This window comes from Eucyclogobius newberryi, unplaced genomic scaffold (genome assembly GCF_026437365.1).
Source record: "Eucyclogobius newberryi isolate DKJ021-1_F unplaced genomic scaffold, fEucNew1.0.hap1 SCAF_7, whole genome shotgun sequence".
Lineage (NCBI taxonomy): Eukaryota > Metazoa > Chordata > Actinopteri > Gobiiformes > Gobiidae > Eucyclogobius > Eucyclogobius newberryi.
In genome coordinates, this window is record NW_027316389.1 from 26,535,029 (window position 1) to 26,561,570 (window position 26,542).

General features: G+C 42.2%; 1 protein-coding gene across 1 annotated transcript in view; it reads right to left on the bottom strand.

Annotated features, from left to right (window-relative positions):
• LOC140348860 (cGMP-inhibited 3',5'-cyclic phosphodiesterase 3A-like) overlaps positions 1–26,320 on the bottom strand; it is a 124,530-nt gene extending 98,210 nt beyond the window's left edge. The window contains exon 1 of the mRNA XM_072434975.1: positions 25,469–26,320. Within this exon, the coding sequence (XP_072291076.1) occupies positions 25,469–26,320 (852 nt within the window). The remainder of the gene's footprint in view (positions 1–25,468) is intronic.
• Between the last annotated feature and the right edge of the window lie 222 nt (positions 26,321–26,542).

Consider the following 26,542-nt stretch of genomic DNA (forward strand, 5'->3'; position numbering starts at 1 on the left):
GGGGCAGTCAGTTAGCAGCGAGCCATGCTAGCTGTCAATCAGTTGTTGCTAAGTCAAGCCAGAGCAGGACGCGGCAAAGGAAGGCACGTGATTGGTCAGTTATTTTTGCTCATAGCTTGATTTGCAAAGACAATGGCAAAATCAAAACACCAGGATCGTGTAAAGCTTTAACAAAAATGTTACGTCCAGAATGTTGAACCCGACAGCAGCAGTTTGAGAAAGAGGCGCAGATGTTTCAATAGAAGGTGAATGGGAGTCAGACCCAATGGAGCCAATTCACGTTCAAACTCACGTCCTACTGTGAACGTGAAGGCTGGAGGATTAACTATGTCCAGTTCGATATAAAGTCAATCAGAGTTCAGACTTTGTAAGAAAAAAAATGTTGAATGGCAATGATTAAAGTCTGCCTTGTTTATTTGTATAAAACCAGTGCCAAGAGCAAATGTATCAATGTGGGAAGGATCTTGATCATTTTTGATCCCTAGTTTCAAATTGTGAAAAATGGTCAGTGACTATTAACATTTAAATATATGAAAGCTCAAACTAAAATAAGCGTATCTAAGACATAATGTGCAATATTCAAGGCAAAGCAATAACATCTCCATGGAGACAAGCATGTGGAGCATCCCCCACCAAAGACGTTATCCAGTGCACCTTGAAATTAGGTTCATTAGTTTGATATAAAAAGGACAGCAAAATTATACTAAGTGCCAGATAAAGAATCAAAATGAATAAAACAATCAGTTACTTGTCATCCTTCTTTTAGTGAAGCACTCAGCCCTGATAAACACAAATTGAAAATAGAGTTATCTAATTGTGAGAAAAGCCTCAAGGAATGAGTCAAACCAGTAGCATTAACGCATGTTTCCAAGCCCTCTTATCAAACACTATATATTATATAGTGTTTGATAAGAGGGCTTGGAAACACCTCAGGGCAGTGGAACAACAAATAAGACTGAGAAAGATAAAGTCAACGTTTACTTCCTGGTTTAATTCCCATGCATGTTTGTTGCCTTAGAGCATTTCCTTCCCGTGTTCATCACATGCACCTTCTCGCGTGCATGGATTAGCATATTTATATCAGAAGTACAATTTGAAACTATGTCTTTAAACATTTCCTGTAAAATGTTCTGTTCCTCAAAGTATTGTTGTGTAACACTTAAGCAATGAGATGCATTTACAGAAAAATGCTGAACAGCCGAAAGGTCCCAACTGGTTTCTTGTTCTTACGGCCAGTCATTTGGAGCTGACAACACAAATATATTAATGAATCACAGCTGCAGGGTCTGAAAGGGCAAGCTTCCTCCTCACTCCAGCCTTTCTCAAGAAGGAATTTTCAACTTTCACTGCAACAAGGTGGTCTCTACTCATCATGGTGAACTCTCTCCTCTGTTGAAGAATCACTTTCACCGCTGAAGTAAACGTAACTTAAGTATAAAAGTAAACAAACTGTACTGTAAAGATTTAGGTGTCTGTACTTTACTTAAAGGTGATGTACCACATTTTTTCATGTACAGGTGTTGTTCACAGACATAATTCATTCTTATCATTCTAATTATCCACTGCAATGAGTTTAAAAGTGCTTTTCACAACGTTCAAGAGAGCAAGAGAGTTTTGCTGTTATGGTAAAGCTTAAAACAACTAGCATGCTAACAGTGATGGACTCATTTTCATCCGAATAGCTATTTTTACATTATATCTGATCTGGGGAACAACAGATTTGACTCAAATGTTAAAAGAAAATGGGTACAGCCCCTTTAAGTAATTTTTACAGTGGATATTTTACTTCACTACATTTGAGAACAGGTATCTGTACTTTCTACTCCACTATTTTTCATAGTATTTTTCATATAGTTTGAGGGGTTATTTTTAGCACATTCATGGTGACATCCTGACTAAATGTTTTGGGTTCAAGCGCCAATTTGAGCTAAAAAAATATAGAATTTACTTGAAAATGAAGAAACTGATTTGAATTGATACTATAACCAGACATTTGCTAAATAATTTATCAAAATCACTACATTTTACACTTTAACAGTAATCCAAATCTGTGGGAAATGTATTCTTCAAGTACATTTTAAGCAGATATTTTTGTGTGCTAATTTATGTTTTTTTTCAAATGTAGCTGTACTTTTACTAAGTAACAACATTGACAAACAGGCGGCAGGGCAGGTCATTATAAGCAGGACGACACATGTGCCAACAGCTCTGAACTCCAAATGCACGCCTTTCAAATGTGACCCCTGCCTTTGGGTTCCCGTCCGGCAGATGACCACCATATGTAAGATGGCCACACAGGACTCCAGCATCACCAGCTAATGCACTGCACAGATGCCACTTTCCTGGAACCATTCCTGGAACGTGTCTCAAAATGTGTGTCGCCGCTTTCAACTGTCCGTGAGAACAGACGCTGCAGCTACACAAGCGTGGAGACAGAGGATGTGCAGGTGCGGTACTACTGGAGTCAAAATAGTCAAATTACTGCATAAAGGAGACACTCATTTGGAACATTTTTGATAGCAGCCGTATAATGTCTGTAACCCATCGAGTTGCTCTGTGAGACCAAATTACAGATCTATACCAAAGAAGACTTAAATTAATGTATATACTTTAGCACAGGGTTGTTCAATAGAATTTGAACCATGGCCTAGTCTGGCCCTTTTTAAACAGTTTAGGGTCACACAAATTATCGCCAACACTGGAGCTGTCAATAACGACAATTATAACTGCAATATTAGATTATTGCTTCATACGCCTCTTTTCCACCTGGTCCCCCAGCCTGGTTCACTTCGAAGCATCTCGGGCCTTCTGTTAATGGCAGATTGTCGCCAGATGATCAAACATGTTTTTTCTTGTTTAATCATCTTGCGTTAAACCGCTCGGTGGGCCTCAAGCGAGCCAGCACCCTGTGAATGCAATCACCTCTCTTGGTCCCTTTGGACGCCTCAAACGAAGCGGTACGGATCAGGATCACTTTTGCGCTATGGGAAACAATGGGCCGCTCCGCCCCGTACCACTCCGCCCCGTACCGCTCCGTACCGCTCCGTCCCACTCCGCCCCGTACCGCTCCGTACCGCTCCGTCCCGCTCCGTCCCGTACCACTCCGCCCCGTACCGCTCCGCCCCGTACCACTCCGCCCCGTACCGCTCCGTACCGCTCCGTCCCGTACCGCTCCGCCCCGTACCGCTCCGCACCGCCCCGTACCGCTGCGTACCGCTCCGCCCCGTACCACTCCGCCCCGTACCGCTCCGTACCGCTCCGTCCCACTCCGCCCCGTACCGCTCCGTACCGCTCCGTCCCGTACCACTCCGCCCCGTACCGCTCCGCCCCGTACCACTCCGCCCCGTACCGCTCCGTACCGCTCCGTCCCGTACCGCTCCGCCCCGTACCGCTCCGCACCGCCCCGTACCGCTGCGTACCGCTCCGCCCCGTACCGCTCCGCCCCGTACCGCTCCGCACCGCCCTGTACCGCTCCGTCCCGTACCGCTCCGCTCCGTACCGCTCCGCTCCGCCCCGTACCGCTCCGCACCGCCCCGTACCGCTGCGTACCGCTCCGCCCCGTACCGCTCCGCCCCGTACCGCTCCGCCCCGTACCGCTCCGCACCGCCCCGTACCGCTCCGTCCCGTACCGCTCCGCCCCGTACCGCTCCGCACCGCCCCGTACCGCTCCGCCCCGTACCGCTCCGCACCGCCCCGTACCGCTCCGTCCCGTACCGCTCCGCCCCGTACCGCTCCGCACCGCCCCGTACCGCTCCGCCCCGTACCGCTCCGCACCGCCCCGTACCGCTCCGTACCGTACCGCTCCGCTCCGTACCGCTCCGTACCGCTCCGCACCGCCCCGTACCGCTCCGCACCGCCCCCGTACCGCTCCGCACCGCCCCCGTACCGCTCCGCTCCGTACCGCTCCGTACCGCTCCGCACCGCCCCGTACCGCTCCGCACCGCCCCGTACCGCTCCGCACCGCCCCCGTACCGCTCCGTACCGCCCCGTCCCGCTCCGTCCCGTACCGCTCCGCCCCGTACCGCTCCGTCCCGTACCGCTCCGCCCCGTACCGCTCCGCCCCGTACAGCTCCGTCCCGTACAGCTCCGTCCCGTACCGCTCCTACAAAAATGTCTCTATAAAAACCCAAACAGTTGAATTGTAAGAATCCTGAATAAGTTAAGCATTTAAGCATATACCATAGTCTTTAACGCAAAGACCCTGTGGAGGTTCAGATGGGACCAGGCCTTTACGGTGGCAGCACCAACACTGGAATGAACTGCCTTTGTTTTTAAATAACGTCTTAAAACGCACTTGTTCACTTTGGCATTCGACACAACTTAAGTGATTGACATTATTTCCTTATTTTATTTAGTTAATTATTCAGTTTTAAGCTTTTATGAATTGTTAAATTCATTTTTTTTAACAATGTAGATTTTTGTTCAACCTGGTTATTTTTAAAGTATGTTACACATAAAGTTGCAGTTGCAGTTAAAAAAAGCAAAAGTAATGTCTACCATAAAGGCGGAAACAGAATACTAATGATTGATGTTGCTCTTTATATTCTCTTTGTTGAGGGCAAATAAAAACGCTATACGTCACGTGACAGGCATTCTGGTTGTGAAGAAGGAACAGAGGGCCAGATATTGACTTAATGGCAGAGTGGTTTCAGAGACAGAGTTTGTGTGGTTAGGAGCAGGTCTGGTGGAGCGTGCGTCGCCATGATGGAAATCTTACACTCACTCAAAACAAGCCGGCATGCACCTTTTCATGTGCCCAACACTGAATTGGCCCAAACATTCAGGCGGCCCAACCTCACTGATGCCCCTGTGTGAGAGTGTGCAAAAGTGTTTGAATGTTTGTGTTTCCTTCTTAGGCCAGTGCATTCCCCTGTCAATCATCAAGCCTGAGACATGTTCGAGGGAGCGCGTAAAGAGCTGAGGCTATTTGATTTGTTTGTTCATGTATAGAGTGAAATCCTACAGTTTGTAAAAGCAGCTCACACGTTTACATTGATATGTCAGTGAAGTACAATCATTATTGGCTCGTAGTGAAGTGAAACTGTGTTGTGGATCATGCAGTTATCTTGCCTGACCAGCCAGTCCCTCCTACTTTCTGTTGAAGAAGAGTCTGGAATCGGACCATGAAGTGTGTCACAAAAACACTGGGAACTGGGAACTGCAGCCGCTAATTTGTGTCACGTGTCTCTCAAACGCAGACGACATCTCCTCTGAATATTATTGTAACATTTAGAACAAAATATATAACTTCACTTATGGCCATAGTGTAAGTGTAAGCTAAAGGCATTGGACAAAGCCTGTTTTTTTTTTTTTTTTATGTCAAGATTATAATGATTGACGTTTTTATCTCAAATCCAAATCTATTTTTTCTCAGACAAATTTGTAATTGTTTGTGGCCTTTTCAACCAAAAAAGGCAACTCCGATCCAGCTTTGAAATGACATGATTCATGAGGAGGAGTCACTCTATCTCTTTCTAAAACAAGCTTATGTGCATTGGTTTGATTTGATTGAATGAAATGAAATTACCCAAATGCTTGAACTTCTCCCTCTCATTACATTGCTGATGGACAGGATCACTTACAGGTCAAATCCTCATGTCTGGATCAGGTTTGGTGCAAAGCAGATTAGACGAAACAATATCAGCTTCTCCAAATGAGGCTGAATTAAACCGGCCCCAACAAAAGCAACAGGTTCATGACATCGCTCACAACACGCTCATAAAAAAGGGATTTGAGAACTTGGGGTTTCAGGTTGCATTTGGTAATCCTTTAGTTAGAAGAACCTCGTCAGGGTGAAGTTGTGCTTTCAATAAACTGACACAGACAAAGGCCGTCTTGCACCATAAGTGTACAACTACATTTACCCGCTGTCCACGCTCTAATCCTAGTTTGACATAGCAGTGCAGGGAAGTTCAAGTCTTTGTTTAGAGGCGGTGGATATTTGCTAATGCTTAAAGCAGCTGAGGGCAACAACAAACTAAAAAACATTTCATGCGTTGCTGAACTCTTCATCATCGTTGGTTTATTCAAGTATAATTAAGTTGTATTTTGATTAATTCATGTTTGTTATAGTCATTCTGTTGTTCTACATTTGAGGCTTCAGCGCTCAATTCATGTTTTCACCTACCCATTATCTCCACCCACTTCACTGGTTTTATACTTGAGATTATTCCAAAAAATCAGACTCAGGATCATACAAAACAATGTCACAAAACATAAAATGACGACTGGGAAGAGTCAGTTTTGCCGTTTTGAACAGGTTCAAGTTAATGGATCTTTTGCTATTATCAAGCTGTTTTACAATGAGTGCAATCTCTCTGTTGTCCAGGAGGGTTCCATTCTGTCAACTGGAAATAGTTTTAAGAGAATAAGTTTTGCCACTCATCCAAGTAGCTTTGTCTTCTTATTAAACATATTCACGCTTAAAATATTTGAGCGAAATCAAATTTTCTTTTGCTATTGAACTAAATGCAAAACAATGATCTAAGTAAAGTCTAGTTAAACATGAAATACCTCTCATTTAAGGTCACATCTTCATGACATTTGGTTAAATCCACCTATGACTCACCCACAAACATGAAGGTTGACAAATAGGGTCAGAGAAGAGAGAATGGAAAAGTATTAGATTACATAAAGTGTCATTAAATGGAAACGAAGCAGCTCAATAAGGGCCTATTGATCTCATCAGATTTGGCAGATTGAGAACAGTTACATCACAGATTGACTTTATAAAATCATTTTGCCCTTTCCTACAATGGACCAAAACAATCAAATACAGAGGTAATAATTGTTGATGGAAATTTGTCTTCGGCCGGCATGTTACCTTAGATAAACTCAGTGATGGATTGACATAAATCAAAATCCAGAGCAGCAGACAGTGATCTAACTTCCATTGGATCCCGATGTGTCCATTAAACAGTGTTCCGGCCGGGCTGCAGTTCCAGAAGCCCTCACTTCACCTCGGCTCACTCTCTGCCTTACATCAAAACAGCGCAGAGGAGCACCAGAACAAAACCACCCAGAAACTGCCTTCTGACGCACTGCCCCGACTGTGCCGACTGCGCCGAAGTGGGCCAGCGCATCTCCACTGGCCCAAATGAGAACGCTCCAACGTGCCTGTACTGATTCTGGTCTATGGCAGTGTAAGTTTGTCAAATGACACACGCACATAACTAAGGGCACATTTGGTACTGCACATGTTACTTTTTGTGGTGGAAAGTCCAAAAGCAGGTTATTGAGTGAGACAAGCCTTTTCACTGAATATGATCAAATCTAGGCTAAAAACAGTTCAGAATTATAGAAAAAAAATTAAAGTGTTATTTATGTTTTTGTTTGTATTGTGATGCATATATTGTTCTATGAAGCACTTTGAATGAATTTGTGTTAGAGGAGAGCAAAATATCAACATTAACAGTATTTTCCGAACTATAAGTCGCACATTTTTTCATAGTTTTAGCCGGGGTGTGACTTATATTTATACTTATATACTTATACTTAGACTTGCAACCTTATTTCATACTCCAGTACAACTTATATATGTTTTTTTCTTCTCTATTATGCATATTTTGGATGGTGCGATTTATAGTCCAGAAAATACGGGAGACATTATTGTTTTGAAGATACGTTCATAGAGATAAATGCTACAAAATACTTTTTATAAACAGTTCACATTTGTCTAACTAAACTCAACTAACGTGCATTTCTGTTAGATCGACACAGTATTGTCTGAATATGAATATCAGGATACTCCTACTGTATTTGATTAAATGCAAGATGGATTAGTTTAATGTCGAACTGTGGAGCTTTACAAAAACATTTCCACAGTCAAGTGTCTGATCCCGCACTTAACACAACCACATTTTGCATGTTTAATTTTTATTCACATGCATTTGTTTGGTCAAGGTTTTGAGGCCAGTTTATATCTGATGTAGATGTAGTTTGGCACTGTTTTAGTCCTAGTTTAGCACTGGCCTTGTTCATGTTTAGTTCACAGTTTCAGTGTTCTCGCTGGGCTGAGGTTTGAGGATGGCGGTGGGACACCGCCGTAGGCGGCGCTAGCAAAAAGTACTTACAAAATGTGCGCTTGCGCCGCCCACGAGGCTCGAAATGGAAAGCCAATATGATCACACTCTGCCACTTCGGAGCGGCGTATTTTCTGACGCTTTTTCAAAATAAAGCAGCGCTTTTAACGCCGTGCGCCGTCTGACGTTACACCATGTGCTGTAAACGAGCGCCGTAATTTACGCTCTCCATACTTTTGGGTACCGTGCGAGCGCCATGGTTTCCCGCACGGCCGAGCGCAGCAGGCGGCGCGAGGCGCCCGCGGAGCGGCGCTCCTCACCCACGCCGCCCGCGGCACCCGAACGCGCAAGCGAGCACAGCAGCACCCTAAAATGCCCGCCGCACGCGCACGGTTATCTTAATACCTGGCGGTATCTTTTCAGCATGGCGGGGGCCCGCGGCAGCATGGCGGGCCGCCCTGCCAAAAGCCCTCAGCGAGAACACTGTAGTTTAGTCCTCGTTTAGGCCCGATTTGAATGTGGTATTTGTAGAAGTGTGAATGCACCATAAAATACTGGTAACTGATCCAAAAATAACAAAAAAAACTCAGGAAGTAATTTTTCTAAATATGTATAATTAAGGCCCAGCTTGACCTCTACTTCCGGCATGGCTTGCATTGTGTCCTAGAGCAAAACACCTGAGCCTATATATGCCCATTTATACATGTTAAGAGTATTGTGTCTGCAGAAGATCAATCCCAATCAGCATGGGGCAGAATTAATATTGTGTCTAGAAAAGTAGTGGGACTATATCTAATCTGCAATTGCAAAGTGTTCAATGTAGCCACTCATTATACATGTATGTGTGTGTGCAAGCATAAAAGCTCATCTGTGCAACATCTGCTGGATTGGCCCAAGGCTCCTGGCTCCTGAGAAGTGGGTCACGTTTCCTGATGACGTCAAAAGTCCTTCTGCCTCTCCCGTTTGTGGAGCGGGGCCAAAACCACCACCACATGCCATTCCTCATCCCCACAATGGAAACACTCTGTCCAAAACACGGATGAATCATGTGGTATTCTTTCAGGCGTAGCGCTGAAGAGCTCTGACCCTGACGCCGGGCACAAGGTAGCAACCGGTCATCTCCTCGTGAAAACATTCAAAATATTTCAAGTGAAGTGGAAGAGCTGAAAGGAGAAACGGGTCGTGGGTAAGTATAATGATGTCTAATTTTCCATCTTTTGAATGAACGTAGCGGAGTTATAGTATTAGCGTCATAAGACCTTGAGAATGCACAATCTCGGTTTGTTAGCTTGGGCCGGACGATATTGTCAAGAAGGAATATATCGGTATTTCTGTTGAAGAATAACAATAGTCAGACGATACTATGACAATCCAACAGAAATGTGTTAAAATACGTCTTTAAATGTATTAGTTGAGGTTTAATTATCAGACAAATGGTAAATGTCTGTAAAATGTCTGTCAAAAGAATAATAAATACATTAATATAATATAATCAATATAAAACACAACAAAATAGTAATGCCTTTGTTGAAAAGACAATAATAGGCCAAAAATGACGCTTTTACCATAATCCCAAATTGTCTCTGATGTGGATTTTGACTGTAAAATCCAGGCTCACCTCAAAACCCAAAGAGGTTGGAGTTGACGAGTAGATGATATTACAGCGGAGGTGTGTGCAGCAGCTGTATATGGGGATTTCAATGAGCTTTCCAGCCCTCAGGAGACTCAGCTCTGCACCAGGATGAACGCAGCCACAGCCGCAGCTAATGGAAAACATTATAGAGCTGTGTGTAACCTGAACTCTCCCGCCGGACCAAGACCATTAAAGACATGACCCATTCTGTCCACATCACATTGTTTCAAGTCATTTTCAATCTGCACGCTCTCTCTTTGTAACGTTATTTCAATCAAAACGATCAATATCAAATTTTAAGGTTACAATTATAGTGCGAAAAAACACAATAACTAACCATGACCAAACAACAGTGAAATCTCTCATTTTCGTTCATTCCTTTGATGCAACTGTTATTATGTTTTAGTTGTTACGATTGTGACAGAAAAGTTATGATTATTTATTAACCAAATAATCTCACGTGTATTTTCTTATTTCACCTTTCCTAGAGTTAAACCACCGGCATTAAGTCAAAGAACGTACAAAAAACAAACACACAGTGGTTTACTAAAACATAGAGGACATATTAGCGAAAGTGTTGCCTCAAGTGCTGCAAGTAACGATCATTTTTCTAATCGATTAGTCTAGGGCATTGGTTCTCAAACTGTGGCATGCGGTTTCCTTTGCAGTTTACTTAGTTGTTAAGTCCATTTAAACCACATTTCGGTCCTCTTTTGGGTTAGTCCTTGTTTAGAACTTGTATAGCAATAGTGTAGACCAGGACCTATAGACCTATATTATATGGCACTGTTTTTGATGGTTTAGATCTGGTGGTATTCAAAAGGCCAAATAGTTACATAATTGGTGCTTGATGTAAAAAGTTTGAGATTATTCTTTCGATTAATTGATGAGTTGTGTAGAACGCATATGGGATAAAAACTTTGGACAAAATTTGACCCAGATGAAGCTCAAGCCGTTGAGGAGCACATTTATGGACATTTTCATGCAGCTGCAGCTCATTTTGAGTCATAAAACCTATTTTCTCATGTCATGTTCTGTAACTTACGTATAGACTCGTTAGCAATGATACAATTACGATCATAATGAACTCCAGCTACTAACAAAGCCCCTGCATCTTCCGGTAAACCATCTCCTCGCTGCAGCTCCTCGTCACACATGTGCATGGAGGACTGGCTGTTCATCCTATCGATCGTGGAGCAGCAGGATAATCGGATGTCACCTCCACAAGAACACGTCAGCTCCACAGACTGTTCAGTGTCTCCGGGCAATGTGCAGCGCAGGAGCAACAAATCAATAGACCAGGCCTGTCTGCTCAAGCATGAAGAACAGCGGGAAGAGAAAATGCACCATAACAGATGGGAGGGGATTGTTCGAGCAACTCAGCAGGTTTGAGAAGTGTCGACAGAACGGGCTCAATGCGAGTTACTGTATAACTCAAATAGAAGTAAAGTATTAGGTTCATCATTAAATAAGTCCTGGTGTAAACTGGTTTGGTCTTGACTACTGTTCTTGTGATGCTGTTTTATTTTAATTGTATTTTCACTATGAAGAGGCGGGGCTCAGTTTGGAACAGGAAGTCAGTGAACACTTTTTATCATAAAGCCGTCTTAGATTAGAATTCCACTTCAATCAATACTAATTTCAATACCACAAAGATGTTATCGAGCACACTCTTTTAGAAAACAATAGTCAAGCACAAATAGAACTCAAGAAAGGCTCAACTTGGTCCTATTTATGTATTTATGTATTCTTCAGTATCGATACCTGCTCAAATGAGTATCGATACTGAAGAATACAGATGTATATACACACAAGTAGGGTCACAAAAAGAGTACTTCAAAATTATTCAAGGTGAAAAAAGGTGTGATATTAGATTTAGAGGTACACACTAACAGCATGGTTAAGCAAATACTGCATGCAACTTATTACTATCAACGACCGAATTTGAAAGTGCTAAGGACAGACCCCAGCTGCCTTTGCTGACATTTTCCCCAAAGCAAGTACACTCCTCCAAGATGAATAACATGGCATGAAATTCACAAATCTAGGAATATCTCGGAGCTCTCCTTCTCTCCCTCTGGCGTCTTGTCCTCTCACCTAACAAGTCAAAGTCAACATTAAGAAACAGTTTCAAAATAAAATCAATTATTTACAGCACTCAGCACATAGACGGGAGGAGAAACAGTCCTTCCCACCTATTTTAAACGTCCAACATAAATAAGTTACTACGCAATAACTTTCACATTGCCGCTCCGCATGTCAAATCAAGCTGTACATGGCGCTAGGCTTATAAATAAAATGATTGCGAAAGCAGCTACTGACGTCAATAAGAGCGAGTCATTTGCATGTGTAAAGTTGAGAAGTTGCAGCCACGTGCCTCGATGTGCAGACAAAACGTGTACTTTGTTGTTCTTAGGTGATTTGACAGCAAGAAAATACACCAAAATCTCAAGAGCGTCGAGTTGCATGTGGTGAAATGACTCTACTGACAGATGTACAGACATGCATACAGACATTTTTATTTTTTCAGGGCAAAATATATTTAGCGAGTAAAAAAGGGGAACAGCGAGGTCCTTGTTGGCTGTAGACGGGGCAGACAGACCCATGGAGAGGCAGCAGGGCAGTGGGCAGTGGGGCAGTGGGCAGTGGGGCAGTGGGCAGTGGGCAGTGGGGCAGTGGGCAGTGGGCAGTGGGGCAGTGGGCAGTGGGCAGTGGGGCAGTGGGGCAGTGGGCAGTGGGCAGTGGGGCAGTGGGCAGTGGGCAGTGGGCAGTGGGCAGTGGGGCAGTGGGGCAGTGGGGCAGTGGGCAGTGCTTGGCTGATTTCACTATGTTGGTTTGATATTAAAGGAGCCATTTCTGATTATTATTATTACTATTTGTTTTAATCTGCTTTGCCACCGTACAAATGATTTATTTGGGTGAAAATGAGACCACAGTTCACTGTCAGCATGTTATTATAGAGAGTTTTATTCTCCATGAAGGGAAGTGCGCCGTTAGTGTGCTAGATGTTGTTGGCCTACAAGTCACTTTCTGAAAGTTCTGAAAAGCACTTATAAACTATAAATATTTAGGATGATCAGGATGCAAAATCAAGCACAGCACCTTTGACATTGCAACACTAAACTCATATTAAGTAAAGAATGTTGTCGAAGTTATATCTTGTCATTTGCAAGGTCAAGGAAAATATTGGAACACAGTTAACAACACAAAACCAAGTTTGAAGGTTCACAATGTAACTTTCTGGTGGCTCCGCCCCTTCTCATCTCCATGGATATGTTGTGGCTCAGCCTGGAATGTCCAACTGTGGCATCAAATGTCTATCTTGCTGTTAAATTACATTCAATTGTTGTTGTTATTGCCAAAATGAAAATACATTCAACTACATGTATTCTTACTTGGCTTGTGCAAAACAATAAGATCTCTATGGAGACCAGCAGGTGGCGGATCGTACACCAGAAAACTGCGACAGTACAATGTGCAAAAGTTCGACTTTACAGGGTCTTAACGCAGACTACCACTTGAACTAAACTAGGACTAAACCGACTGAAACAACACTAGGATCTAGGAACTCAATTGTGTTACTTTGTTAGTTTGAGAAGCAGCACTAACATATACTTGAAGATTCAACGCTTTTTAATTAAGAACAACCACTTAGTAAAGATCTGGCTCAACAGGTTCCTGAATAGATACTGTCGTCATCTGAGGGAACTCCCACAATGGAAATAAACCATTCATTTTAATATAGAAGAGCTGCTCTGTCACCTCAACTACACCAGCAAACACAGACTTAAGGATATATATTGAACCAAATACAGATACAAAGACATGGGGAATACTACGGTCAAGCAGCACAAATGTGTATGAATATTTAAGAAAGCTAACGGTAGCTGCGCTCTACATGTTATCGCAACGCTAGCGCCACCTGCAATGTATTTTAACAACAAAAGAATAATCGATTTACTTTTCTGAGCTAATGAACAATGTCAACAGCATCCGTTAAGACTCAATTTAGACTCGGCTTGAATTGGTGGTGCTTAAAATACACAATCAGCACAGAAAAGTCTTATAAGATGGAAAAAGCAGTGCATCCAAATGTCTTGAGGAAGGTTTTCTCCCCCACCAGGCCACACCCCCCACTATAGCTTTATGAAATGATTCAGAACAGCCACAGCGTCAGTGCTTCTGATTGAGCTTGTGATTCAGAATAAAACTGTGTGACGATTGGACACATATGTTTCTCATACCAACAACTTCAATATGTGTCAAATCAGTACGTATACATTGAGAAAACATTTCACAACAGTGCCCGGACCTGAACTGAACCCTTGATAACACAGAAACCAACCAAAGGGGAACTATGTAACATTTCTGACACCACCAGGTCAAGTTACAGCTCAGATCAGTGGAGAGGCAACCCTGTTCACAGTAAGAATGCATGTTTTTTCATATTGAATACTTTATTTTCCGGACTTTAAGTCGCCCCGGAGTATAAGTCGCACCAGCCAAAAAATGCATAATAGAGAAGAAAAAAACATATATAAGTTGCACTGGAGTATGAAATGTGGTTGCAAGTGTGAAAATAACAAATAATATCACATATAAGTCACTCCGGAGTATAAGTATATAATTATAAATGTAAGTAAAAGTCGCACCCCGGCCAAAACTATGAAAAAAGGTGCAACTTATAGTCCGGAAAAAACGGTAAATGCAGGATAAAGTAAAATATATACAGTACACATAAAATACAACTTATTTTAGTTCTTTGACTATAAACACATACTTTGAAGACGTACATCTACAGTAGGTGGCGGTGACACAACAACAACAGCAATGACGACACTATATTTAGTTTGTTATCTATCACTCAAAAGTCCAAAATAAGAGAAAACAAAGATGGCAATTTGAGCTGCTCATTCTCTTTCAAGACCTGGGGGTTCCACGAGATGCAAAAGGTCCAAAGCCAATTAAACAGGGTCATTTCCAGTTGTTTGTCTCAATTACTTTCACACATTCTCCTGTCCTGACTGCAGATATTTACAGCCCCGAGGACCTCTCTCCCGCCTCCTGCGCACTTTTAGCTCGCCCTCTCAAACATGCACAAATACACATGTCCCGGGGCCAGTCAGAGTGTCTATTCATGACCTCCACACCTGGTGACAGCCTGGGACGACGCTGCGGGCTTGGAGGGGGTTTGGAGAGGTTTTGGAGGGGGGGAAAGAGCCTCAGCTTTACCTGTACATTCCTGTCCATTTAGCAGCATGGCCGAGGCAGGAATGTCCCGTCATGTAAGGGAACTCTGTGTGAAGGTGTGCTCCTGGTGTGATTGAAAAGACCCTTGAGCAAAATATAGAAAGATGAAAGCCCGACTTGTTGCGTTCGGTTACTCAAAGTGATGTGCTGCCATTCCAAAGAACGTGCAAGGGACTATCAGGCCGTCTGTCTTTTATTAGAAAAATAAATATGTTAAGTTTAGGATCAAAACTTTGTAATTCAGAGTCTAAAATTGTATACGTTGACAACTGACTGATATAAGAACCCTTTTTTTATTAAACATTACGGTCTTATGCTAGTATCAATGAAAGATGTCTGATTTCCAATACTTTTGAGGATTTTATGGATATCATATTTCATATCATCATATCTATGAAAGGAAAAAATAAAGAAATATCCAAGAGTGAACAGTGGATAAAGGAGCTTTCTACACTTGGAAAAACATTTATTAAAAAAGAAAAAACTGATGAATTAATTGGTTGATAAATAATTCATTTGGCGAACTTTTGCAAATTTCTTCAAAAAAATCTATATAATTTGTAGTTTCCTGCTAAATCTTTTCTTGTTTAGTCAAAGTTGTTTTAAAAATTGTCAACGTAAAGTCTTTAAAGTAGACAATTTAAACATCTGTCTAGGGGCAATTGATAGGTAATTCTGGTACAAGCGATATTTAGTCATGTACACTATCCTTTTCGATTTCAAATCTGATTTCCCTCTGTGCAGAGCTTGTTCCCACTAATAATTAGAGTAAATCAGACAACAGAAAAATGCAGAGTCTCAGCTTCAAAAATAGACCAGCCAATCGTTTGTACTCCAAAGGGTTCAGGATCTGCTTCAGTTTGAATTGGGAGACATTTTAGTCAGGTGTCTTTTAGGGAGATCAGCCAGAATTATAAAAACATTGCCTACTGTAGATGACCTTGTGTAACTCTTAAACATACGGTAACATTCACTCACTTGTTCAATAGACAAACACTGTAAAACTCTCAAGTTCTCCAAGCCAAGAACATTCTGTTCACCTCCACCACGAAGCATCTCTTATACCCAAATCAGAGACATGATTTCTTGACTTTTCATCATCAAAACCGCCTTCCAATAGAAAAAGAAAAACCATGTCCGGAGTGGACGTTAAGGTGTTAATAGATGCTTTGTGTGTGGGGCCAGTGCAGAAGTTCCAGCTGTGTCTGAGTCTTCAGAGGCCCCTGGGTTCCTCTCTCATGGTGCAGCTGGCAGTCATCACGCTCCTGGCTCAATCGCTCACTCACACACGGTCATCCACTATTTCCATGGTAATAGTGACAGGAGCCAGACAGAAAGTGATCATGCCAGTGTTTGAGGACAAATGAGGAACTTCTGAACTGGAGAGTGGTTCTTAAAATACTGTATATCAAGGCAAGTGCAGCATTAGACAACTGCTACGTCTGACAACTTATGCAACGATATCACATTTTAGTGGTCTGATTATTGTGTGAAAACCTACTGCACAATTTTACAATAATTCAAGATTACAGGGAGATCATGGCGAAACAACAGAGAGATCGTTACCTTTCGTTCACATTGTCCAACACGCACCTATTCCACGAGTCTGTGACCAGCTTTATGAAATGTAACTTTAAGAAAAAAACATGTTAATGTGACAAAAAGTGGCATGTATCTTGCTACTTTTTAGCCACAGCTGCCCTGGGACAGGCTGAGAGAAATGTAGTTGTTATACAGCACCTGCCTAACCGGCCAAAAAAGATGGAATTTCATAGAGTAACAATTATGTAAAAATAAAATGATAATCCCACACAGGACTTTCACCACAAGAACAGGACTGAACCGCCGTCTTGGACTATTATCATTCAAATAGAGACTTTCTCGTGCTGCTTACTCGGACACATTTTCACACATCAGATTGGCCTCTTTTTAACTCAACCACGAGCTACGTGGTCCAGAGGCGGAGCCAGACATTCTAAATATCCGGGGCTTAGCCCAAAAAGAAAGGGAGGGGTTCATTCGGGCCAATATGATGTGGTTTTAGTGCAGTTACATACAGTAACCCTCCAAAGGCAAAGACAGACCATGGCCTTTTTGACTTCTGAGAGAGCTCCTCCCTCCACAAAACGTTGAACAGAACAGCAGAGGTGACATTTAGTTACATTTACTTTCAAGAAATTGTACATCTTGGTGTTCTGATTTAAAACAATCAGTGACAAAACAAATATGAAAAAAACGGACCCTGATGTCTCAGTCTCATGCTCTATTGACTGAGCTAGTTAGACCTATGCCAAGGATCGACTGTTTTTGAACTGATCCTTTTAGATTTAGTCTGATTTTTGTAGAAAGTAAAAGTCAGTCTTACCTTTAGCAGACATCTGCCTCAGTGAGCTGTTTGTCCTGTACTTTCTCTGCTTTAGCTTTGTAGATGAATAAAATCTCTGAGCCACTGCTACAAACACAATGAATTCATGGTTTGAACGATCATGTGCTGTTGTTGTCTATTCTACGTTAGATAAACTTTGTTTTTAAGCACATGTTCTGAATGTCTCTTTTTTTCCAGTTAATCTGCTCTTATCTATGCCCTTCACGTTTTGCAAAACCTCAGTTAAATTATGTAGAAAAGGCCTTTTTGTCAGCTCCATGGTCAGATCATATGACGCACTTTCTTCGCTCCCGCCCACTTTCTACATGCAGCCAATCATAAATCAGTTCAACAAAAATAACCAATGAAACGGGTAAAGAGAACAAGCACCCAATCAGAGATGGAGGAGAGTGACCCTCCGCTCTGCACAAAGGACACGTTTCACTTTTAAAACATTTAAAATATGAAAAGAACGACACGATTAAAGTGAAGCCACTGCTGGATTGGAACCCTGGTCCCCCAAGACCCAACCCAGCGCTCTACCTGTTGCGTTAACCACTTAGTGACATCAACATCCATTTAAAATAAAATAAAAGATCCGGGGCTCAAGCCCCAAAGCCAGGACCTGGCTCTGCCCATGACGTGGTCGTTGAAAACTGCATTCACTTTGCGCTTCACTGAAAATGCTGCAGGAGATAGTTTGTTTGGTGATGGGAGACCACTCTGATCTCATCATTAACGGCACAAACTGGAGGGATGAGCAGGCAGCCCTGATCTGTGCAGTGATTGGATGTCTGCAGGCAGCACACAAGTGCAAAATACAACTATTTCAGAATTCATACGTTTATATCTACACAAGAAACTGTCAGAAAATCATGCACAATGACTTAATTTTAGCTCAGAGTGCACCAGCAATGCCCCAGAAAAGCCTGTGGTCTGAAGCGTTTCTCTGAGATGTAAAACTACATCTGCAGTGTTGTGCAGTGCGTCAGAAGGGAGCTTTTAAGGTAAAGATAAACTTTATTATCCCCGTAGGGAAATTTGCCCTCTACATTCAACCCATCCCTCAATGCCGCTGGGGAGTCTCCTCCGCAGCAGTGGCAGTGCCCGGGGAGCCATCTCCAGATCCATGTGCTCAAACCGTAGCCGGAGGATTTTACCTACTGTGCATGTTTTGTACCAAAAATAGTTTCTCTTCACACCTCATTGTTTACGTCTAAACGTGAACAAGGGCATGAATGGTGCATTATCCTGACCAAATGTGTTGCTCCTCTAGAGCAATGTTTCTCAAACTGTGGTACATGTACCACTGTTGGTACCCAGGCGCCTCTTCAGTTCTACTGATTACTTCATTTAGAGTACATTTTCACCTTTTTGTGCTTCCTTGAGTCATTTTTTTGTTAAAACGAATGTGGAAATGTTATATTCCTTCTTAAAACCTGGTTTAGGCCTAATTTCGCCCTGTAATAGTCCTTTCATACTAAGTCCCAAGATCCGATGGTAAAAGCCAAATATTTTCTTTGGTGGTATTTGATGTAAAATGTTTGAGAGCCACTGATCTAGAGCAGGGGCTCAGACAGGGACCCCCCAAATACATAACCGACTCGTGACCACTGCAGAGCAAAATTGTCTGTGGTGGTAATAATTAATTATATTAATTAATTAATTAATTAATTAAGAGTCAAAAGGTGTTGAATCAGGTTCAATGTTGTTTATTTGAATAGCTTATTGTGTTATTGGACCTAATTTTACAAAAACATACTGTTTTATTTTAAATACCTATATCTTTCAATCATCTCATGACCCCAGTTCAGTGCCCCCCAATCCCCATTGTGTGAACCACTGCTCTAGAGCTCCGCCCACTTTGAAGCCAACCAAGGTTTCGGAAACAAATTCCATCTCATTTTTCCCATAATTTTTTTGTAAAATTAAAATATTAAGACTTAAAAGGCACAACGGATTATGATCCGGTTTGTGGTTACCAAAACCCATAACACGGGTGTTTTCAGTCAATGCTATTGTTTTCAGTCCAATGCTAATGTTTTAATGCTTTATAAAGTTTCAGAAACAGATTTTCAGTGGGAGAATATGTCTTGCTGTCATCTATGAGTTTATTAGAGTATATTTATTTCATTTGAATGTGTTTATTTTTGTCAATCTAGAGATGCAATACACAACCGTTCCTCCTTTACATTAAAAACAACACACCGATTTTACTTTATCTTCCTTTGGTAAGTGATAGAAGCCTGTAATCTTGACCATAACAGATGAAGAGCCTGCTCGGAGCATCCATCACCCTCAGTTGTGTTTTATCTCTGAAATGTAATTAGGTAATGTGGAAAGAGCGGTGTGTGAAGTGTCTGAGAGGTGTAGTCCTGTCGCCTTGTTTATTTTAACTACGTCACCATGTTTCCAGAAGTCCGCCATGGCTTTTCTGAGAAGCAGTGGCACAGGGCACAGGCTGTAGCAGTTCTATTGGCGCCTGCTTCAAAAAAGTGTAGCCATTTTGGGAACAATTGTGTTACTTTGTGAAAAAGAACAGAAAAAGAATGTTTCAGTTATACTCTGGAGTTTTGCCTCAAAATGTTCATGTGAAATGTCATTAAAGAAACATAAACCTCAGTGTAAGATGTGTTTTTACCATAACAAAGCACCATCTGTGTCTCAAATACTGTACACAGTCATAATACTACAGTTAATTAAATCAGGGTGAATTTTAAGATGTTTAAGAACAAAGAAAGATGCATCTATAAACTTAGAAGAGCAATGCAAAATCAAAGCTCTTTACATCAAGGAACCTCTCAGAAATTAAGTTTGTTCTTATGCTGGAGGCGAGGTGTGTGAAGTGTGTTGCCCATGGACACAACAACCCGATGTACTGTTCAAAGCTGGGATCAAATTTACGATGTTCGGAACTTTCTGAATGCTGAGGAAATCCCTTGCCTTTGGACTACATGTGGCAATATATAAATATCCAAATATTGAGTTTTTAACATTGCAAATAAGTTCCATGTTTGACAAAGTAGAATTGTACTTTGTTATAAATTAAAACCACAACAATCTGGTTCAAACAATGGGATTTTCTTTGTTGGCAATTATCAGAGTTATATAAAAAGGACCATGAAGGATTGTTGTCTAGCCTTGATGTTGCAGTAAATTATATAATTATCCATTGCCCCATCCCAATCGCGAATGTTTTTGAAAATATGCGTCATCATTATGGTGTAAATAATTATTAAACTCACTCATGTTTTAACACATTTCAGTTGGATTGACACAGTATCGTCGGACAATCGTTATTGGGATAGTCTAAAAAAATATTGTATTAATTAATTATAGTTGGTGGATAAATGATAAATAATCCAATACAATGTAATATTTCCTAAATGGTATAACTTGGCAATGTTTTAACCAGTCTTATTAACCCAAAAAGTGTGCCATAAAAAAGGTTGAAAAACACTGCAATGTACCACTCACAAATACTATATCATTACAACATTTTTTTAATGAGTGAAGTTTGCTGTTCAAAATTTAAATTTGTACCGGTTTCTTCAAATTCAACATCAAATACCGTTTGACTTTCAGCAAAAAAAAACATTTCTGCGCAATGTTGTACTGAAAATGTTTACGATATAACAAATAAGCAGTATTTGAACATTAAGCATTAAACAGAATTACAAAATCTCCAAAAATGCATCAGCCCAAACCATGGTGAGGTTGAGAAGGGGGTAAGAGCAGGCCTGCTGTTGTGCCCGGCTACCAAACAAAACCTCCAATGACCTACTTTCATCCCTACCCCGATGTATCCACGCATGAGCAGAGCGTAAAGCAGCTCAGCCAATCAGATGGCGCCTTCCATGTACTGATATTATGAGGCCTTTCCAGCGTTAAGTGCCCTAACAGATCATATCCGGTGTGCTTGATGTGTTTACAATACAAACAAGGCGAGAGGAGAGGAGCGTGTAGGTAAAACATTGTCCAACAGACTGTCAACAACCTCCCCGTCCCAAACGCCGCTCAATTATCAACCAGCGGGAAAATAGAGGAACAGGAAACAATTACAAGTGTAATTGAGTTGGATGCCAGTCCACAGGAAGCTATTATACTGCGCTGAATATCTTTATCATCCATGTCAAGAAAGTATTTCCGCTTTTATTTGGGATAATATTTGTGTTAGTGTCAGGGAGAGGCCGGGGTGCAGGACAAAAGGTATTTGAGAGAGAAAAGAATAAGGAAATTTGCAGTTCTCTTTTTAATACTGAAGCTGCACAATAAGAGCAACTATGTGATCACTAACTGTGTTTTAGCAAAATGTTTTAAGCCAAAAGTCCAACCTTTAGCAACAGAAAATGACTGGAGTGGTAATATAGATGAAGTGATGAAGTGACTTATGCAGGTATGTGGTTGGACCAAATCAGCCAATGTGTGTGTGTGTGTGTGTGTGTGTGTGTGTTCAAATGTTTATTTTTGACAATAAATTATTTCATAGAGTCCCCTAACCCCAAGCCCTAATGACAATAATGAGGAAAATGTGGTCTTCTGATCATTTATTTTAAAATGTTTCCTACTTGACAGTTTTGACCGCTCACTCGAGATCTTCTTCAGATGTGACGTTGCTGTGCCTTGTCTGATTTACACAGGTTTGGCGCTGTCTTCCCACCAGCACAGGCAGAACAACAACATCATCTGCAATCGGACTTCTTCAGGACACTATCCCAGGTGTGCGAAAGTAATAAAGTCCCCTTGTCCCGGTTTATGGTCCCGTGAGCAGTCAGGTATGAAAAACAAACAACCTCTGGTCTAAAAAAGGAACCTTTTAGAATATGCTTATGATGACACGGTACGATGATAATATTATTTTTATAACTACAAGACTAAATTGTTAACATTTATATTTGTCACAACAGATTTTTTTTCTAAACTTACAGGATAATTAACGGGACAACAATGCTGGTTAGTTGTTTAAAAATATGCCTCTGTGGCTAAAACCACATATCTGCCCTTATGCACACTCATATGGACACTCATAATGTATTTCAGACAGATGATTGTGAGTATTTGGGACGTCCTGCAGACAGATGCGTCCCAGGACTGAACAGCAGCCTGGACCAACTCAAATTTCAACACGTTGTGAAAAGCGATCCAAGCTCCAGTCTCCACATCTTCCTCGGAACTCTGTGAGCACAGCAGCACAGCACTGTCCCCAGCCCAAGCCCAGTGTCAGAGCGTCCTCCCAGGTCCTTGCTAAGCACCCCAGATCAGCCGATAATGACTTTCTTTAGCGCATCCGATGAGGCGGACACTGCTGCGGGAGCCGAAACATGCTGGCACCACACATATAATGGGAGGAGGACAAAACACTAACATATACAGCCCCTCGGACCCCAGCCCGGTCAGATTTTCTTCAGTTAGATCATGGACACGTGGTGAAAATGTCAAAGTTTATGTAGCCGCAAGTGCAAAAAAAAACAAAATAAAACACGGATAAATAGATTCCTCTTTCGAGTTATTTATTTTGTGAGTAAACACTTATTTAAGTTCGCGCTCCGTGTGAAGAGCTCTTGAGGATGGAGAGAAGAGAGACTGTATCCACTAGAATAAGATGAGAAGAGATGACGTCATTCATAGTAAATATATTTAAAAAATCTGTTCACAATTTTGACCTCACACTTTTGATTTATTTATACTTTGGCTGTCTTTGATGCACTGCTTTATGGAACTACAGCTTGTCAAGCGATGAAACTCTCCAGCACTTAACCTTTATTGTCCACGCCAATTGTAAACACAAGGGGAATAAATGGTTACGAGCTCATTTTCCACATGATTGCACAATTATGTCTCGCGAGATCTTGTGGCATGAGATCTTGTCACAGCCCAATGAAACGGATAGATGGACTCCTCTTTGTGCTTTTTTAAACATTTTGTTTCATGTGACGAGCTCTTGAGGATGGAGAGAGATAAAGTGAAATGCTAAACCTCCATTACTTCTCCGACACTTGAGACCAGCTTTGACACAAACAGCATCAGGCCTTTAAAATATCACAAATACATATACAAGTCCTTATTTCAACGTGTTGGGCTGGACTTACCGTTAAAACGCAGATGTTTTGACCTGGTTTAAGCTAAAATCTTGTTCACATCAAACAAAAACCTTCACAAAGTTCAATTTCTTCTATGAAAGAATGGGGGATTTTAACAACAATATAGCTCCAATGGCATTATTAATTCACAAAAGCACCATTGATGTCAGTTAAAAGGACATTTGACCATACATTTAATATGATGAATGTTGTGCAATCTTCAACAGTTGAGTCAAAGTTTGAATATTTCTTTCCAAAACAGTGAATCGTCCACAGGACATGAACGATAATAAATAAATAAATAGTTAAATGAAATAGAACAGCGTACACAACCAAACTATTGTGACTCTATGATGTTGTGGGTGTCTCCCCAGAGGGACACACAGCGGCGCCCCCTGTGTGTGAGGTGAGGATAGTGTAGGTTTGCGGGACAAGACACAGTTAAGACCGAACACATGTCGGCCATGTGTGTCTCGATATTGCAGCCCGCCGGACAACTCTTCAGCCGTGCCACCAAGGATGAGAAAAGCCGCTTCCTGTCAATCTGATAAACACATTTTACATGCTCAATTGTCTTCAAAAGCGTGCCGCAAAAACAAGTGAATTGTGGTTGTAAAAGTGTGTGTGGTGCAAGAATCATATGTAGTGGTCTTGCTTTAGGTTAGTCCTTGTTTACGTCCGGTTTAGACCTAGTTTGAACCTGTTATAGACCTCGTTTTGCAAAAGTACAAGAGCAACTTGGGTATTAAATAATGCTGCTTTTTGAATAATACAAGCTGTACTGTATCTCAAAGGGATGAAATGCAAATGTTATGTAATTCGTTTTGGGGAACAATCAAATCAGAAAGCATTATTTCTGTCAGTGTGTTGTTTTGTACCGCTCCGAACTGGTACGAGCATGAAATCTTACTTAGACAGAACAAAAACAAACTTAAACATGCTACCACTTTATAACAACTACACTTTAATCATCTTTAACAAAGCATGAACAACGACTTAATTCAAAATGAACAAAAACATGATTTAGGCTTAGTAACTATAGGATTAGGGTTAGGGCTAAGGTATTTATTAAGTAGTCATTAAGCCTGAATCATTCTTAATAAACTATTTGTTCATTATAAATTAGGTCTTTGTTCAATTTGTTGTGTTGACTAAGAATACATTTTGGGCCAATCCTTAAATCACCTTCATCCAAAACATCTTTATAATTAATGAGGGATACGTCAACAACACATTTGTGAGGCACGAATAATAAATGTTTTACAACATCACCACTTCTGTGTGCGTGATGTCATCAGCACACTGTAAAACCATGAATATTTAAAACATTCTATCTGCTTCCAAGCTAAATCCAATCTTCAACAGTGAGGCATTTTGGGAAACTATACATCACAAAATGTCCAGTCACCGAAGCCACAATTTTTTTTAAAATAAGTAAGCTACTGTCCATGATACTGTAGGATAGACATACCTCAATTATGGTGCACAACAACTGCTTTGATTACTTCTAAACCCGATTCACACAGTCAGAAAAAACATTGATCCAACACCTAACCACTAAGTCACTATCACACACATTAGACACTTTACATCCATTTTTAAGAGGGCTATTTACACTTTGTGCAACTTAATAAGCAATGAAACCTAAGTCCTCAGATAAGAAGATAAGCAGAGATCATAAAAGAAACATATTATGGCACAGGGCATCTGAGAGAATCAAATAGTAATGAGCTGAATCCCTCACTGTCCTCAGCTCCCCCTTTGCTGAACAAAAGGGCAGCATCAGTGTAATGTGCATGAAATGATGATACTGCTTATTCCAACAATCTGCGGTGTTTCATGCCAACTTGTCATAAAGGTGAATTTATATTGATTGATTTATCATTCACATGCATTTTTATTCTGTTTGTTTATAATAAGTTGTATAAAGGGTTTGCGTTTGGATCTTAGACTATTCCTTAAAGGAGTGTGCATGCAGTGTTTATTTGTGAAATGTGAAAAAGATCATAAAAACAGCAAGAACAGAGTATCACAGCCAAACCGCTCGAATGAGCCGTGAACGGCAGCATCCTTCTATGGGACACAGACCGTCCCGTGCAGTGGCGCGCGCGGGTCCTACCTGGTCCCGCTGGATGCAGGGCAGAGAAGTCCTCCGGTGGGACTTGCTGCTGCTGTGACTGTGGGCCATGTCTGTGGAGATCACAGAGCTGGCTCTTCTGCGCCTCTTAAACACAGGCACGGGCTCTTGAGATGCGCTCGCGGGGTGCGGGGTGCAGCCCTCCTCGTGCAGTGTCCCGGGCTGAGGCAGTAGCCTGTCAGCATACCTCGCGAGCAGGATGCCCAGCACTCCCAGCAGGTACGCCACGTATGGTCTCCACGCGGCACGCACTTTGTGGAGCGAAAACACGGAGAAAGTCCTGGCCACGCTGAGGAACAAGATGACGGAAATCCCCTGGTTCAGACGCGCGACCATCAGTGCCCCAGCGGCCACGCACGCGAGTAGGACCACGGCCGCGGTGGGGACGGACAAAAGTGCCTCATGCGTCCCGTCCAGGAGTGAACACGCCGCCGCCTCGCAAAGGTGCCACACGGTGATCAGCACGAGCGCAGTGTGGAGCAGGAGCCCGCCACGAAACAGGAACAAGCCGAGCCAAAAGAAGGCACATATGAGGCTGAAGAGCGGCGAGAGCGCGCTCCAGCAAGTTTGGACCAGCTCCGCCGCACAGCTCGAGCCCAAGTGAAGGACAGAGTGAGAGCGCGTGCTGTCTGCACATCTGAGCAGAAGCGCGAGGCACGCACACAGCGAGCCGACGCACACTGACACTTTGTGGGAACTCCAGATTTGGGACAATGGCAGCCTCAGCCACGGCGCGCGCGGATCAGGGCTCAATGGGACAGCACGTGCCTTAACGTAACCGTTCAGGCATTTGTCATGGGCGTCTCTACAGTCACAGTCAGCGGGCATTGCCATCACACATGACACAAAAGGACCAAGTATTTGGTGTGGTCAAAGGAGCGGGGCACTGGTCACACACACAACAAACATGTTTGACTGGACTCAGAGAAGTCGCGTCTCCGTTTACGCGCGGCCACGCGTCCCGCCACTGGAATTCTATTGTTGTCCCAGGTACGACATGAAGGCAAGTCAGACGCTCCGCAGATCTAGCAAACGGATCCTTTGCACGCGCACAAA